The sequence below is a fragment of the Hydra viridissima genome, unplaced genomic scaffold (genome assembly GCF_058129835.1).
Source record: "Hydra viridissima isolate aposymbiotic clone 2 unplaced genomic scaffold, HvirCarnegie_v1 scaffold_7, whole genome shotgun sequence".
NCBI lineage: Eukaryota > Metazoa > Cnidaria > Hydrozoa > Anthoathecata > Hydridae > Hydra > Hydra viridissima.
Window position 1 is genome coordinate 11,152,808 of NW_028324306.1, and position 16,655 is coordinate 11,169,462.

Below are 16,655 nucleotides of genomic sequence, written 5' to 3' on the forward strand. Positions count from 1 at the left end.
TTCAACAAAGAAAATGAATTTCTCACAAAAGAAGTATTCTTGATGCAGCATAAAAATAAAAATTTAAATGTTAATAATAAAAAAAAAAAAAAAAAAAAAAAAAAAAAGGAGGGAAATTACAAGAGAAAATGACACGGAAAAAAGATGAATTTCAAATTAAAAAAAAGTCCGACTCGCTTTTAAAAAGAAGTTTTTTACAAGAATAAAAAGGAATAGTTAAAAAAATATTCAGCAAGAGAAAAATGTGCTCATAAATATAAAGCGAAGACTTTCCTCATCACAAAATACAAGATGTTTTTTAAAACCGATAATAAAATCTAAACTTCTATAAAACAACATAAAATACTAAAAAACAAGTCAATTATAGCTGTTCATAATTAACAGAACAGACATGACTGCTGTTTTTAATAAACAAAACAAATGCAAAATTTTATTTACAATAAACGTCCGGTTGAAAACTCTATGAAGTAGCTAAAAATAGATTTAGATGTAAAAAATTGCTCAAAAATTCATAGACGAACAATTAAAAAACCTCATTTAAGAGCACTTTATAAAATTAACAAAACAAAACTCGCATTTGTGAAAAAAAAACTTGAACGAAAGGTGTGTAAGCGACGATGAACAGATGTCTTCTATTTTTTTCAATGCAATAGTGTTCTTTTGGGTGTTGGCTGCAATATGAGAAAAAGGTCGCGTCAGTAAAATCTCACGTATTCGTTTTACCGAAACTCCGTTTATTGCTCTTTTCCATTACTTGATACATTCGGTGTAGATTTCTCGAATGTTGTTTAGCAATTACATGAAAAACCTATAATTTTATAACTAACCAATCATTGGTTTCGCTATCTTCTTCCTGATTCAATGTAAGAACGTCGATTAACAGCGCTGCCATTTCGATTCTCATTAGGACGAGGTCGCGAATTTGTAAAAGTATTATCATCGTGCTGTGAACTGTAAAAGAAATTTGTTTGCTGAAAGCTATTCATACTTAATGAACTTTCGCGGTTTGGAAAACGGTTTAAAGGCAGACCAAACGTGCCTCGACTCAAGTGAGGGCTATTTTGACTCATTCCTCTATTTAGACTCGGACTGCCAGAATTTGGCAAGTTACTCGAGCGAAAACTATTGTCAGTATATCTCCGCGAAAGACCGTCGAACTCTAATAGCTGCTGCTGGTGCTTATTCTGCAACTCTAAAAGACGCTCTTGACGCATGGCTTGGAGTTGAATACTCTCTTCGTTCATCTGAAACGCAATTTTTTTTTAAAAAAAAAGACGCCAACAAAACATGTAAATCAATAAGAACATGACATAATTTCCTGTACCTTTTCTTCTAAAAGCTTTTTACGAAGTGCAACTCTGGTTTTGAGTTCTTGAAGTTCTTTTTCGATATGACTTCTTAAATGTGTCGATTGTCTATTTTGGTAATTAGTGAGCATATCTTGCTCTTGTTTCAACTGGTCACGTAATGCGTTTAATTCGTTTATTTGAATCTCATCTAAACGAACCTATGCGATAAATAGATCAGTAAACCACAACTAAAATTTTGATGGAATCCTCTTAACTAAAATATACGAAAATAAATCATGGCAAACGTAATTTCCTCTTTTTACTAAATATTTAACATTTTCTTTCCAACAAGCTGAAAAATATGTAAATTTATAATATTCGTCTGTAAAATTTTAAGACAACTTAAAAACAATTAAAATATGAACAAAGAAAAGTTGAAGGAAAAAAGGTCTGTAAAACAAATTGACTAAATTTACTTTTTGTTTTTGAAGCAAGTCAGTGATGCTATGTTCATATTGCGATTCGAGGTCAGCAAACTTCCTTATCCTGTCCTCTTTGAATTTATTTATAATAGCTTGATGATGTTCTCTGGGAGCATTAGCTAATGTCTGTTTACATAGCAGCTTGTACTGATTCTGTTGGATCTTGCATGTTTCACGGAACTGTTTCTTAACTCGGTCCTCTTGAGCCTAAACAGTTATTGTAACAGTTTTAATAAATAACTTCGTAAAGTGACAACAAATAATGAAAGTAAACTAATCAGCTTTTTAATACATCTAGAAAATATTTCACCTTTAAATTTTTAGGTCTCTGTCTGAGTTCTAGCAAGTGTTTTTTTTGCAACTCCATCTCTGCTTTCTTATTATACTCCATTTGATTTTCCCATTCTGTAGCATGCAATTTCTTTTGTTGTTCGTACCGCAAATCATGCATCTCTTTCATTTGACTCAATTCGAGTTCTTCAGTACATTGATGGTGATGTAACATCATTTGGTGAGCTCTGTCTTTGTGAGACTGCAGCTTGTTCAACTCCTAAAATAAAAGAATATAAAAAATATAAGAATAATAAAAAATCAAATTGAAAAGTTTTGAAAGTAATCAATAAAAGTGACGTTACAAATAATTAAAAAAAAAAAAACATGAAAAAGTATTTAAAACTAATTCAGATACTTCAAAGAGAATTTCTTTTTGCTGAGCTTGTCGCTTTAGAAGTTGATCACGGCGAAATATCCTTAACTCTTCTTCCATCATGACAACATGTTGATAACTCATTTGTTGTTCTTGTACTTTTTGCTGATGAACGTATTGTTCTTTTAATTGATATGACGTTATTTGTGCTTGTTTTAACTGTTCATCCTGAGCAAAGATTCAAAAGATTCAAAAAAAATCCTGTAATACAAATAAAACTTTAAATATTTAGCAAACTACAAAAATGTCAAGCAACCTTTTTGAGTTTTTGTTTTGCTTGTTTGTAACTTGATTTAAGTTGACTTAAAAGAGAGCGCATTTCAGCATCTTGCTTTTCTTTCAACTGTCGAATCAAAATCTTCTCATCATTTATGCTTTCTTTTACCTAGAAGCATGCAATTAAACTAGAAATTGCACACACAACAAAAAGCAAAAAACATAGCATAAAATTTTATTTAAGAAAGTACGTTTTGCTCAAGCAACAGCCTATTTCTTGCTTTGAATTTATCAGTGTCCTTGTCAAACATGTGCATTTGATTATCAAACTCCCTCTGCAAACATTTGCGATGCTCAGACATAACTTGCTGTTGTCTTTGCTCAAGTTGGATAAATTGCTTTTGGTGCTGCTGCCGCTCCCTTAATTTAATGAGTCTTGTTAGAAAATTTAAAAAATATAGAAATACTAAAAAATTCTAATTAGCATAAATACTAAATATACTTTAAACACTAAGAACTCTAGTTCTAAATTTAACAACTCTTTGATCAATCAATCAGTTAATCAGTTAAGTTATCAACGTTTTCAAACACCTAGGTGTAATAATAATAATAAAAATAATTGAAAACTCTTATTTTGCTGCTTTACTTTTTGAAGAATTACTTAGAATTGATTTTACATAAACGCATAAACTTTTTTTAGTTTTTTAATTTTTTTGAAAAGCCAAGATGCAGTAAAGTTAACTTGCAGCCAAATTTACAGCAATACCATAGAAAAGCAGATTTTCTGTTGCACTTTCATTTTGGTATCATTTGCATACTTGTTTATACTTGGGTGCATAAGATGATCAGGTAAATTGTTTATAAATAACACAAACAATAATGACCTAAGATAAATCCATGTGGTATAGTACACTTCTCAAAAAGTGTAATCGGTGAATAGGTAATCTGTGAACTATGTTAACTGATTGCTAAGATATATAATTTTTCAACATGATTAGAACCTTCATAAACTTATGGGTTGACACATTCTCCCAGTGATGAAAACTTGTTTTCTTATACCAGAAGCAACCATACAAAACTTCATATGATCACAGCCTCATATGATCACAGCGTCATATCATCACAGAACAACCTTCATGTTTAACTGTTGTTGTAAAACTTTTTGGTTCAAAACTCCTGGTCACACTTAGACTCTTTTACTTTATTTTGAAGAAAAGATTCGAATGTGAAAAAGAAATTCTTGTTATTTACACTTACTTTTAGAAAAATTCAATTGCTTAACTTTACTGGCCTTACTAGCATTTTTTTAATACAAAATCTGCCATGATGACTTGTTTTTAAACATTTTGTATAGTTTATATGGATAATTAAACATCAAGATATTCTTTGAAGTTACAATTTTCATAGCTAAAATTCTCAGACTTACTTTGAACTCTTGAATTATGGGATATCTAAGCTGACCGTTGACATTTGATGGCTTGCTGGATTTTGTTTTAACAAGTAGTGAGCTAGTTATATCCAACTGCTTGATGATATATTAATTGTTGACAGTGGTTTGTGGATAATTCTAGCAAATTTACATTTATTTTGTAATTTTCATGTAACTTTAAGACGATATTTCATTCATTGGACAAAAAGAGATCAAAAAAGAAAACATAATTACAATCTTTAAAAAACTTTACAAGCTCTTTGAACTGTGTATGTGTCCTAAAATTTAAATGGAGGTTCAAAGGTAACAGAAAGGTAGAGAAAGCAAAGAAAGCTATTGACAAACGGAATAATTAAACAGAGAACTAACTTATTATAAAAGCTGAAACCAGGCTCAGGAAAAAAACATAGGCTGGTATGTATCAGAGAAAACTGGACTCAGAAAAAAAAAACATAGGCTAGTATGTATCAGAGAAAATGGAATCATGATTACAAGTTAAAAAACTTCATATTGGAATTTGATTAACATTGATTTAGCTACACCAGTATGCATGAAAAGTAATATATCAACAAGAGCAGCTACTGAAATTGCAACTGATAAATGGTGGCCTCTAATCTCTAAAGATGATTTTAAAAGTCATAGTTTAGTATTATATCGCATGAAGGTTGATGGAAAAACTGAAAAAATAGTAAAGAGTAGTCTCTATCTAGAAAATTCAACTCTGGTACAGGGTTTACAGGACTCCAGGTCATTTGACATCACCATCAGGATATCCTCAATGAATAGATACAATATGATTACAATTATGAATACAATAAGAAGATATTATCCTTCACATTAGGCTTTACTAAAGATTATGTCCCTATGAATCACTTGATGATGGCTCAGCTCAACATAATTTTAATAATACCTTGTTTTTCCAACAAATTTCAAGCAAAAGAGCTCTCATTAATAGTTAGTACAAAGTTATGGGTATTCTCTACTTTCCATATCAAACTAAAAGCACTGAGTTGTAAAAGTTGTAAAAATCAAAAAATAAAATTTTTTCAACTTTTTGTTTGAAAATAATTTCAAAGAAGACTTTGCAATTGTGGGAATTTGTTAAAAGCTTAAATTTGCCCTGATGTTTGGTTGAAATTTTCAATATCTAAATAGATTTCTTAAGATATAAAATACTGCAAAATTGTTGCAATCTAAGATAGACCATGAATAAAAAGTGTTTATTTTTGTAGAACTATTCCAATTACTAATTTTCATTGGATGTTTTTTTTCTAATCATTGGCTTTAATTGGTTAACTGTTCTTGATAATAAACAGTAGTGATAGCTTCATTACATTTAAGTAGCTTGTACACCACACCTTTTTATTCTCACCATATACACAGCATGATATTACACTCAATAATATTCCTCTTTAACATTGATGCAGATGGCTACCCAAGTTTTACCCATGATTTGTAATGAATCCATTTACCCATGATTTGTAATGAATCCATTTCTCTCCCCTGGTTAAAATTCTGTGCAAATATGACTTTCTTTCATGCCTTTGAAGCAACAATTAACCTCTTTAAGTACCTCTTTCCTTCAAGTTGTATGGTAATGTCAACTGGGATAACTTTGGCTCCCAGAGTGACTTTGGTCACTATTTGTGATTTTGTTTCACTGCAAATGACTTCTTTTATTATTGTGTTAAGTTCTTTGAATAAATTTTTTTTTATGAATTAGTTTTTGAATTAGTCCTATTGATTTTCAACACTTGCTTACATTAAATTTTTAACACTTTATGAGCATGAAAGCTTTTTAAGTGTTTGTTGATTCTGATTCTTCATCTTCAAACTTTTTTGATCCTCCAGTGGGTTCTTTGTCTCTGATATCAAAATTGTCGTTTCTGAATTGTTATAACTATTCTCTACAATCTCTTTGGTATGGAGCATTATTAAAAAAATGTGGACAAGTTCAAGATTTGAAGATTTCAATGTGTTTTTATGACTTCAAAATAATTTTATTGATTATTCTAAAGTCTATTTATCTATTAAGTAAAGTATTATTTATCAAAACTTAATTATAAAAAAACTATTAATTAAAGTGGTAACAACATAATTGACACATGGTTAATACAGATTAGAGAACAACAGAAGTAGAATTCAAGTTCTCAATATCACAGAAAAAAATTCATCAAAAACTTTACCTTTTATAAAACAGCAGCTGCTCTCTATAATTATTAGATACTTGATGCTCTTGCAGTTGACGAGCCACAAACTGAGCAGGGCGCAATGTTGAAAATCGATTGTCATTAACTTGTTTATCAGAAACAGGCTTATATCAGAAACAGACATTAAAAATGTTAATCAGTAAAAAAAATGTTAAAAAAAAAAAAAAAAAAAAAAAGGATTTAAAAATCAGTGTTGGACTAAGTTTAGAAAGTAAAAACATTAAATGAAGAAAAAAAAAAAAAAAAAAGGAAAGCATTTTTAAAACTGCTTTTACACTAGCTTTAAAGCAGATCTTACAGAGGTAAAAACCAGATCTTACAGAGGTAAAAAATATTGGTTTATCCGTTGAGGATGAGAGACTTGCAGAGTCATCTTCTGAACCTGCATTTGGAGATGTATCACTGAGTGTACTTCCATGACTTGTTACACTTATCTTTTTTATATCCTATAATTAAATTTAGATTTATAACAAAGCAAATATTTTTTCTATTTTAATAAAAATTCTTAAGTATAAAATCTTTGTGCAAAAAAGTTGGTGCAAAAAAGTTGGTGCAAAAAACTTTTTCATAAAAATGTTTCTACAAAAAAGTTTAAGGTTGAAAGTCAATTTTTTTTTTTTTTGCTTTCATCTAAAAAATTTAGTTTAAGGAACTGATTATCTAAAAAGTTAAAAACATTTTACCATTTCTAGCTTGTTTACTCTTTTATCTTGAGGATTAATCCATGGATGAACAGCTTCCTTTTTTGTTAATGTTATTTGCTCAGGTACCCCATCATCAGTATCACCCATCATAATTTTTACTCGATTGTAATTTGCTTGATTTAAAGCTGCAACTGCACTCTTTGTTCTTTCTATTAAATTTAACAACGTGTTTTTGGGTCTTTCACGTAATATAAATGGTTCCTACATAAAAAATGGTTCCTACATAAAAAATGGTTCCTACATAAAGAAACGTTAAAGTAAAGTTTTTCTCTAATTACCAAATATTTTCAATTGTAATACTTCTTTTCAACTTGTAATTACATTTATGTTTAACTATGTTTATGTAAATTTAGCAACATGTAACTATAGTAATTTGGAATAAAGTCCTAACATATTATTGTATTTTAACTTTTTATATTATATATGGAGTTGTGAAGCATTATATGTTTAATATGGAATTGTGAAGCGTTACATATTTAATATGGAATTGTGAAGCACACATCATTCCTTTTTCATTAACATCATTTCACTTTCAATAAACAAGAAGCATAAAAAAATAAACATCTTCTCTAACTTTAAAACATAAAGTACTATAATTACATTAAGGAGATTTTCTGCAGATGGGCGATCTGAAGGGAGCTTAGCAAGACATTTTGCAACAAAGTTTCTAAAATCATCAGACCTAAAATTGCATTAATAAGAAAAGAATTATAAAAAATAACACCATTACAAGAAATTAGATTATGTTCATCATTAATACAAATGAAATTTGTATTTACCATTCACCAGAAGAAAGTCGCGGAGGATCATTTTGAGCAATGTGATATAATGCACTCATTGCATTCATTTTGAATAAAGGTGGCTGACGTTCAGCTAAAAAAAAACAACATAAAGAGTAAACACAAGAAAATTTTTTAATCATAAACTCTACAAAGTAGAAATAGATCTTCCCTCTTTACAACATAAAAAAAAATTTTTCAGTAATTTTGTTCAGTTTTGAGTTAATTGAAGGTAAAGTTATTACTAACAAACACTGAAAATTTAAATGATAAATGATTTAAATGATATGCATCTGCTGTTGTAAAAAAGTTTACAACCACCTGCTACCACATTGAACTACTTGGCGATTTTTCATAAAATATAAAAAACTGCTCTTACAATGGTCAATAAAAATAGACATGACATTCAAAGTAAAACTGAATATACAAAATCTAATAATTTTTATCCTTAGAAATACAAATCCATCTTCAACAAGTAAATATAAAATTATGTTTTGTAATTATTTTTTTTTATTATTATTATTTTTTTTTTACAAACTTCATAGCAACCAAATTTGAATAACTCATGGAAGAACATACCTAACTCAATGCAGGTAATTCCAAGTGACCATATATCAACCTGAATGTAAGAAAACCAAAGCCACATAAAATAATTATTCAAGTCACTCAAAATAACTATGAACACTTAAAACAATTTGCATGCATTTTGATAAAGGACAAAATTTTAGTAAATAATCCAATCAGACAGAAAAATTAATTTTAATAATTTTCATAATTTCTTTCTTTTCTTTTTTTTCATTCTATAAACATAATTTCTTTCTTTCTATAAACATAAATTTTTCTTTCTATAAACATAATTTTTTACAACACATTAAAGCTTAAAAAACCTTATAAAAATTAAAAAAAAATTTTTTTGTTTTATGTTCTGCTAAATTTTGTATTTTTCATGCTACCCGGGCTTGTCATTACCAACCACAAGAACAGTGGTATCACTAAAACCAATGTAGGTTGCACAAGGTTACAACATCACAGGGAATGATTTTTTAATACAGAATCAAAATGGCCATACATACCTTACTGAGCAGAATCTGTTGCATTGTGGCTGCAAAGAAGGTAAATCATTGAATAAAAAGATTTTTTTGAGTGAAATGGTTTCTAAATATGATCCAGTACTTAAAAGCAACTAATGAGACTAAAGTGGATCACATTTAAGCCTAAAGCATAGGTATCCTATCTGACACTAAAAAATTAGATGAGTTTATAAACATCTGTACTAAATATGAAGGAGATGGTAGTCAAGGTATTTTGGGATCATATTATCAGCATGTTAACTTTTTTTTTTTTTTTTTTACATACTTTGCCATCATACTGTCCTTCATCCATTGCAAGAATAACTTCAGGTGACATCCTTAAAAGAAGAGAATTCATGAGTTAGTACATAAAATGGTTTATTTTTAATTTATTCACTACAAATTTAACAATTTTAACATTTTTTATTCTAGGTTCCTTTTAAGATCAAAAAACATAAAAAACTGAAAAGACTTAATTGATGAATGTATGCCTAAAACTAATTTAAGAATTTAAGAACTTTTTTAAAGAATTTAAGAAACTTGATCACTCATTTAAAAATTACCAGTAAGGTGTTCCAACAAAAGAATTAGCAGGTACTTTCATTGATCCAGCGCCAAAATCAGCTAAAAGAGATAAACTATAGATACATTTTGAAACTTATCCCAACTAATGTTCAAATACACCATTTAAAAAAAATTTGTTCTAAAACTGGCACCAGAGTTGTGTGTAGTTCAGCATTATTAAGTTATTGTAACAAAGCAACTAGATTTGAAGTCTTTTTTCTCAAATGTTTATGGAATGAAAACATAAGTAACAACAACAATAATAAATAATAACTTTTTTTAGAAAATACTTTTATTAGCAACAAAAAGTAAAAGAAAGAGAAACTGTTTTGCAAACAAAGAAAGATTATAACTGTTTCTTAGATATAAAAGAGAAATAGTTTTGTTAACAAATTTTTATTTTTTAAGTTGTTTTACAAATACTTTACATTTTTTTGATTTTGTTAAAATATTTTAATTTGTTACATAATTGTCATTGGAGTACAATCAGTATCAATTTGACCTTTTACAGATCCCATAAGACGTTGTATGGCAATAAAGTTGATCTTATTCAAACAATACTTTATTCCCAACGTTGATTAACAGTTTCTGCTCGCCAGTTGTTCTTGTATACTTTTCTTTTCAATTCAGACCAAAAGTCTTCAATATGTCTGCATTCAGGTATATTGGGAGGGTTGTCTTCCTTTTCAACAAAATTTATGTTTTTTTGTCTGAAATACTTCACTCCATTTTTTGCATAATGTGATGTTGCTAGGTCAGGCCAGAATATGTAATTGTCATCAAGATGGTTTGCTTTGATGAAAGGAACAAGTCTTTTTATGATGCATTTGCTCAGGTATAATTCTTGCTTTTATTGATTGCTTATAAGGTTCAAAAAAAGATTTAGAAGTACCTTTAGCTGAAATACAAATCCAGACTAACACTTTTTGCTTGTGTTTTTCAACTGGATTACGCTCGGTGGTGTTAAAGAAGTGTTACAAGAGTAGATATTTTGGTTTCCATTAATAGTGCTGTGCTTTAAAGTGAAATAGGATTTATCATCAATTATCCAATTATGATTTTTGTATTTTTCAAATAAAAAACTGCATCTTGTTCTTATATTGCGTTTTTGTGATTCTATCCTTGATGGAATCTTTGTTGTTTTTTTTTAATTTTTGCCTTTAACATCTCTGCGTTTCTTCAATTTTTTCAAAAAATTTCCTAGCTGATTGCCTCTGTGAGTTTAGTAATGTTCCTTTACATCATTTTTTAAGCAACCCAACCACTTCCTTTAACTCATTGAGTTCCAATTCTATTATATATGGTGCATTTGGTATTTTTTTTTTTTCTGCTTTAAAATGACAAGTACAATATTTACAAAGTTGCTTATTGCTTATGTAAAATCCATACACACATTCAAAGTAATTATAATAAAATACACAATATATCTATGCAATCTCATTTTTTTTTGTCATCAAGTAACATAATTGATGTTTAACTATCAAGTAAAGCATAGAAAAATATAAAAGAATTAAAACTGATTCTTAGATATTTAACCTCTCACCTAACTTCACCACACCTTTTTCTGAAAGTAAAATGTTTCCAGCTAAAAGAAAACAAATACACAGAAATATTAAAAACAAAATTAGGACTAAAAAACAATATACAATGAAAACAAAGAGTCAAAATGTGGATTCACCTTTATTGTATGTAGTCAGCAAACATTTATTGATTCTTAACTTTTATTAAATAATTAAAGTCAACAAAAATAACAAAAAAGAATATTGAAAAGTATTTATAACATAATTTTGTAGAGCACCTACATAAACTAGAAAACTAATTTCTTCAGACCAAAAGATTCAAGTTTAGTTTTTGCTTCTATCACTTTTTCTGATGTAAATTTTAATTTGTGTGAAAATTCAATATTCTTTTTTTCCTTTCAGTTTTAAATTTTAATTATTGTTTCTATTTTTATCACTGAGTATAAGTACATGGTTAATGGTTAGAGTAGCTGAACATAAATGTGTCCATATTCAGATGTTCAAAACTAAAATATATCAAATAGATTTACTCATTTTACTATTTTGTTTCATGCCATTCCATTTTTATTTGTATTCCTCAAGATTTACAAGACAAACTTGATAACTTAATAACAAAACCAAGATTGTCAATAAAACATTTTAAGTACTTATGGTTGGTCTGAGAAATTAATTTCATTAATTATAAATTTTGTTTTCTGGATGATCAAAATAGAGCATAATACTGCAAATGTCTTATTACCTTAAGAATATTTTAATATTTCATTTCTAATTAGACACAATTTTAGTATAAATTGGTATCAGTAACTTGACAGCATATTCTATTACAGAGTTAAGCATGTTGCATGTTGCAACACAGATAAACTTACTTTGTTTCTACCCACAAGAACTTTATTTTATTTCTAATCATTATTTTACACATACAATATTTTTGCAATAATACATCATAGTAGAATTTTCTATTAAAAAGTAAGGGCTCAGAAATACTACAACTTTAGCAACTTGTATCTATCTCCAAAACACTATTCTTGTGTGGATAATATGATATTTTGAATACAATATTTTAGAACATCTGAATTGCCTGTCTCTGTTTTGACTCACCATATTAACTTACTCATTTTTAGATGTGAGCCAATACTAATATTTTTAGATGTGAGCCAATACTAATATTTTTAGATGTGAGCCAATACTAATATTTTTAGATGTGAGCCAATACTAATATTTTAAGCCAATATAAAAATATTTGTACAATGAATAAAAAATTGTTAATACTGTCCCATAAAGCAGATCCTTAAACTGGTGTTCTACACAAGTTAAAATGCTTATTATATTACTAATAAAATTGGCTTATAACACTCAAATCATCTTAGGTTTTATTCTATTATAAACTAAAGACTCTAATTTCTCACCTGTTATTATAAAATATGCAATAGTTCACCCAAAAAAAAAACAGCTGAAAAATAACTCCTTCTATCTTATAAACTCCTATAGCTTCATTACACAGAAAAATTAGAAAAATCTCTTAATTATTTTTTGAGTAACTTATGATCAAAGGATGAAAAATTTCATTGCATTTCATTAATATATAACGAAAAATGTCAGAACATCAACTGAGTTTCTATAATCTGTGAGTAAGTGTGAACTAGACTTATTTGGTTGAGCAAATTAATGTCCTTAAAACAATTTTTCAAGACTGTAGAAACACAATGAAAAAAAGGTTGCTATGAGCAATAACCTTCTAAGACATAACAATATGGATACTCTGAAAGTATATGAATAGAAAAATGTAGCATTTGTGGGTTTGACTTGGTCAACACTCTCAAAGAAGATCATTATCTAGTTTTACTTAAACAACTTAAGTAAACCCACCACATTTACATGAAAAAGCAAACAATATTTTATTGAGAATCTTTAGAATTCTCAACAATCTTGCAACACACACACACACACACACACACACACACACACACAGAACTATGAATAAGTTTTAGCCCACTTATTAAAACTAGTGTTTTTTTAACATACTTTGAATAATAGCTTCTGAATATTTTTTTATATAAAATGATGTCTTATTTCAAACAATACTAAACACTATTTTAACAAACAAAAGCAATACTTATCAAAATTTTACATAGATTTTTGTATTTAGATATCTAACATGTTTTTATTGTATGCTGATCTAAATCCAATTCGTATCAGCTCGTTTGTTTTTAGTTTGCTCTTGGATTATTTATTTATTGCTGTGAAAGCTTCATATTAGATAATAGTACAGTTTACAAATATATTTCATAGATATTGAGTATTTATTTATTTATTTCTAAGAGCATTCTAATTTAAGTATTTTTTTTTTTTTCTTTTATACTATTATGTTTATTGTTATTAAAGCGCTAAAATGGATAAAATTCCACTCCTGGAACATAAAAAAATGATTGCCCTTCATGAAGAATGTTATTCTGAACAACAAATTGTCCAAAAAACAAAATATTCTAGGACAGCCTTTAGAGAAATTATAAAAAAATTTAAAAACACAGGATCTCTTGAGGATAAAACTCAAAGTGGAAGACCTCCAAAGCTTACAAGACATGATGCAAAGTATTTAAAAAATGAAATCAGAAAAAAAAACCCAGTGAACTAGCCCAAGACATTCAGGCTGTGACTAGAACCAATATTTCCTCATCTTGGATTCGACGACAATTGCTAAAAGCTGGGATAAGAGGGTGTGTTGCAGTTCGAAAGCCTTTACTACGTTGTGGCAATAAAGAAAAAATACTTAGATATGCAAAACAGTGTAAATAATTGGATGCAAGAAATGTTAAACCATATATTATACACAGATGAATCAAAATTTGAATTGTTCGGTAGCAGAAGACGACAGTATGTAAGAAGAAGGGTTGGAGAGGCTTACAGCCCTGATTGTCTACATCTAACAATCAAGCATGGGGGAGGTGACACTTAGAGGAGAACAATAAATAGAAATATTAAGACATCGTGCAATACCATCTGGAATGAGACTAATTGGTAATTATTTCATTCTACAATAATCCCAATCATTGTTCCCGAGTGGCCAAAAAATATTTACAAGACATATATGAGGAGGGAATTTTCGAAGTAATGAACTGGCCTCCTCAAAGTCCAGATTTAAACATTATAGAACATGTTTGGGATTATTTGAATAAAAAAAAAGGCTACATATAACCCCAAAAATGTCAAAGAATGTTTCCGAATATTAAAAAGAGAATGGGCCAATATTCCACAAAATTTCATTACAAATTTATATGAATCAATTTCCAGGAGATTTGCTTCTGTGATCAATGCAAAAGACCAACAGATGAAGTATTAATTGTTTTTTCTTTTTGTATCATATTTTATTAAATTATTTCTAGATACTTTTGTTTCTAACATATGTGTCTATAAACCTGATTTTTTTTACTTCATAAGTCCTTCATATTATTCACAGTACTGCATATATATATATGTATATGTATGTATGTATATATATATATATATATATATATATATATATATATATATATATATATATATATATATATATATATATATATATATATAACAAAATGCAGTTAAAATCTCTTTATGTAGCCATGGTAAACATTAGGAGGAAGTGTTTTACATTGAAGCACTGTTATAATTGACAATAGTTTACAAAACTCTTAATTAATTTCAAAATCACAAACAAATAATAAATCACCTTTAATATCTCTATGTATTCTATTATGCTGGTGAAGGTGGCTGAGACCATTTAGTGTTCCATGGCAAATAGCAGCACACTCACTCTCTGCTAATGGCTTTTTTTGTACTAGATAAAAATAATGGCATTTTTTGTACTAGATAAAATAATGACTTGTACTAAACAAAAATATTAAATTTCAATAATTTGATTGAAGAAAAACACATAGACTTATGATTGATCTCTATTTAAACTTTGCCACTATTTAAAAAGAACAACTCTTAAAAAAAAAATTTCATAGTGCAAACAGTTTCAAAAATTTTATAATTTTTTTTTTTGCTGCTCAAATTAAATTTCGGTAATTTTGTCTGATTTGTTTTTATTCAAATTACATGGCATAAGTTTTAGTTAAACTTTATTTATAGTTTAAAAAGTTATAGTCAACCAACAAAAATGTTATTGCTTGTGATGATTCTATAAATACTTATTTATCACAAAGCATACATTCATAATGAGAACTGAATATTTAAAGAATATTTTAGTATTATACCTTCAATTATATCTGAAGCAGAGCCAATACAATACTCCATGACAAGCTTAAAAAAGAAATTCACCTAATTGAACTTTAGTAATGAAGATCAATTAAACAAATATACACTGCAAAAAAATTTTTTTTTTTTTTGCATAGAAAACAATATAACAGAAATAAAAATTGACATTCACCCAAGCTGTATGCTCTTTAATATAACATCCATAATATTTGACACAATTTTCATGTTTTAAATTAACAAAGAATCGGACTTCTTTTACAATATCCTGCCACTTTTCATTGGAGTTTTTTCCTGAAAAAGACATTTTCTTGATAGCCACTCCTTCTGATGTTTGACTATTGCGTGCAAAAAAAACAGCACCAAAACTGCCATGCCCAATTTCACGTAGATCAAGAAATATCTTTTCTGGATCAATATCAGAGAACAGACCTGCATATTCTGGGTTTTTAACACCCGCTTTGGGGTTGGGCATGGTTTGTTTCTACATACAGATTTTTTTTAAATACAATCTATCTAAATGTTTTTGTTCTTTAGCTGAAATAGAAAAGCAAGTTTACACAGCTTAAGAAGGCCTTATGAAAATTTAAATGTACCTTATTTAAATGTATCTTACTTAAAAGTAAATGTATCTTATTTAAAAGTAAAATTAAAAATTAAAATTAAAATGTTATTTAAAAGTAACAAATAAACAACATTCCAAATTTTTAACTGATTTTTAAAAAATACTTGTTGCCTAATAGTAGCATACAATTTTTTAATAGCTTTTTTTTAAAAAAAATTGAAATTAATAATTCAATTATAAATAACTAAACAGTGTATATTTTACAACTTTTATTCATCCATCACCGAACTGCATACACAGAACTGCCTATATTCAACAAAAAGAATATTTTTTTAAGTAAGTTTTTTTATTTTTATAAATATTCTTTAACATGTTTTTAAGGTTTTTATTTAGATTGCAGCTATTATCACAACAACACTCTAAAAAACAACTCTGGGCTTAGTTAAATTTTTATTTGAATCTTTATCTAGTTAAGCTGGTAGCATTATTAACAACTGCAAACCTTTTTTATTACAAGAGAAGCTATGCTAATACAAAAATTATCTTAAAACCAATTCTAGGAAAACAGATAACATTCAAAATAAAACTTTCCACATTCGAATCGCTAAGCAATTAAACATATATCGAACAATAATCAACGGCTCGGAAAGGCATTTTGTGCAATAAGTCAACAATCATAACGTTTTAAATTAGATGAATCATAAATAAAGTACTCATAACGACGAGCCTAAAAACTAGATATGAGAAATAATTGATTTTTGAATTGATTGATTTGATTAAAATATCTTAAAAATCCGGACGAAACGTGAAGACACCAACCTATTCATGCGATGCAAAAGGCGATTTTTTTCCGCAAAATGTAAGTTAACGTTGAGGGTATTTACAACT

At 28.1% G+C, this 16,655-nt stretch overlaps 1 protein-coding gene across 1 annotated transcript; it reads right to left on the reverse strand.

Moving 5' to 3' along the window:
• Positions 1-141: 141 nt before the first annotated feature.
• LOC145184643 (serine/threonine-protein kinase TAO1-like) lies at positions 142-15,763 on the reverse strand. Its single transcript, XM_090093122.1, has 19 exons — positions 15,378-15,763; positions 15,205-15,250; positions 14,676-14,783; positions 10,993-11,034; positions 9,449-9,509; positions 9,172-9,223; positions 8,395-8,434; positions 7,816-7,909; positions 7,637-7,718; positions 7,016-7,237; positions 6,653-6,778; positions 6,309-6,436; positions 2,945-3,113; positions 2,734-2,862; positions 2,460-2,645; positions 2,082-2,321; positions 1,766-1,978; positions 1,325-1,507; positions 142-1,244 (listed from the first exon to the last, which is right to left on the reverse strand). The coding sequence occupies exons 1-19, from the start codon at positions 15,675-15,677 to the stop codon at positions 843-845; spliced, it is 2,823 nt and encodes a 940-aa protein (XP_089949248.1). The 5' UTR covers positions 15,678-15,763; the 3' UTR covers positions 142-842.
• Between the last annotated feature and the right edge of the window lie 892 nt (positions 15,764-16,655).

Excerpts from the sequence above, each read along its gene's own strand:
- LOC145184643 (XM_090093122.1), bottom strand. The coding sequence starts at position 15,677 with ATGCCCAACCCCAAAGCGGGTGTTAAAAACCCAGAATATGCAGGTCTG. Across the intron at positions 11,035-14,675 it reads AATACATAGAGATATTAAAG|CTGGAAACATTTTACTTTCA; the intron begins GTGATTTATTAT and ends GTTTTCTTTTAG. Across the intron at positions 1,508-1,765 it reads ACTTGCTTCAAAAACAAAAA|GTTCGTTTAGATGAGATTCA; the intron begins GTAAATTTAGTC and ends TTTATCGCATAG.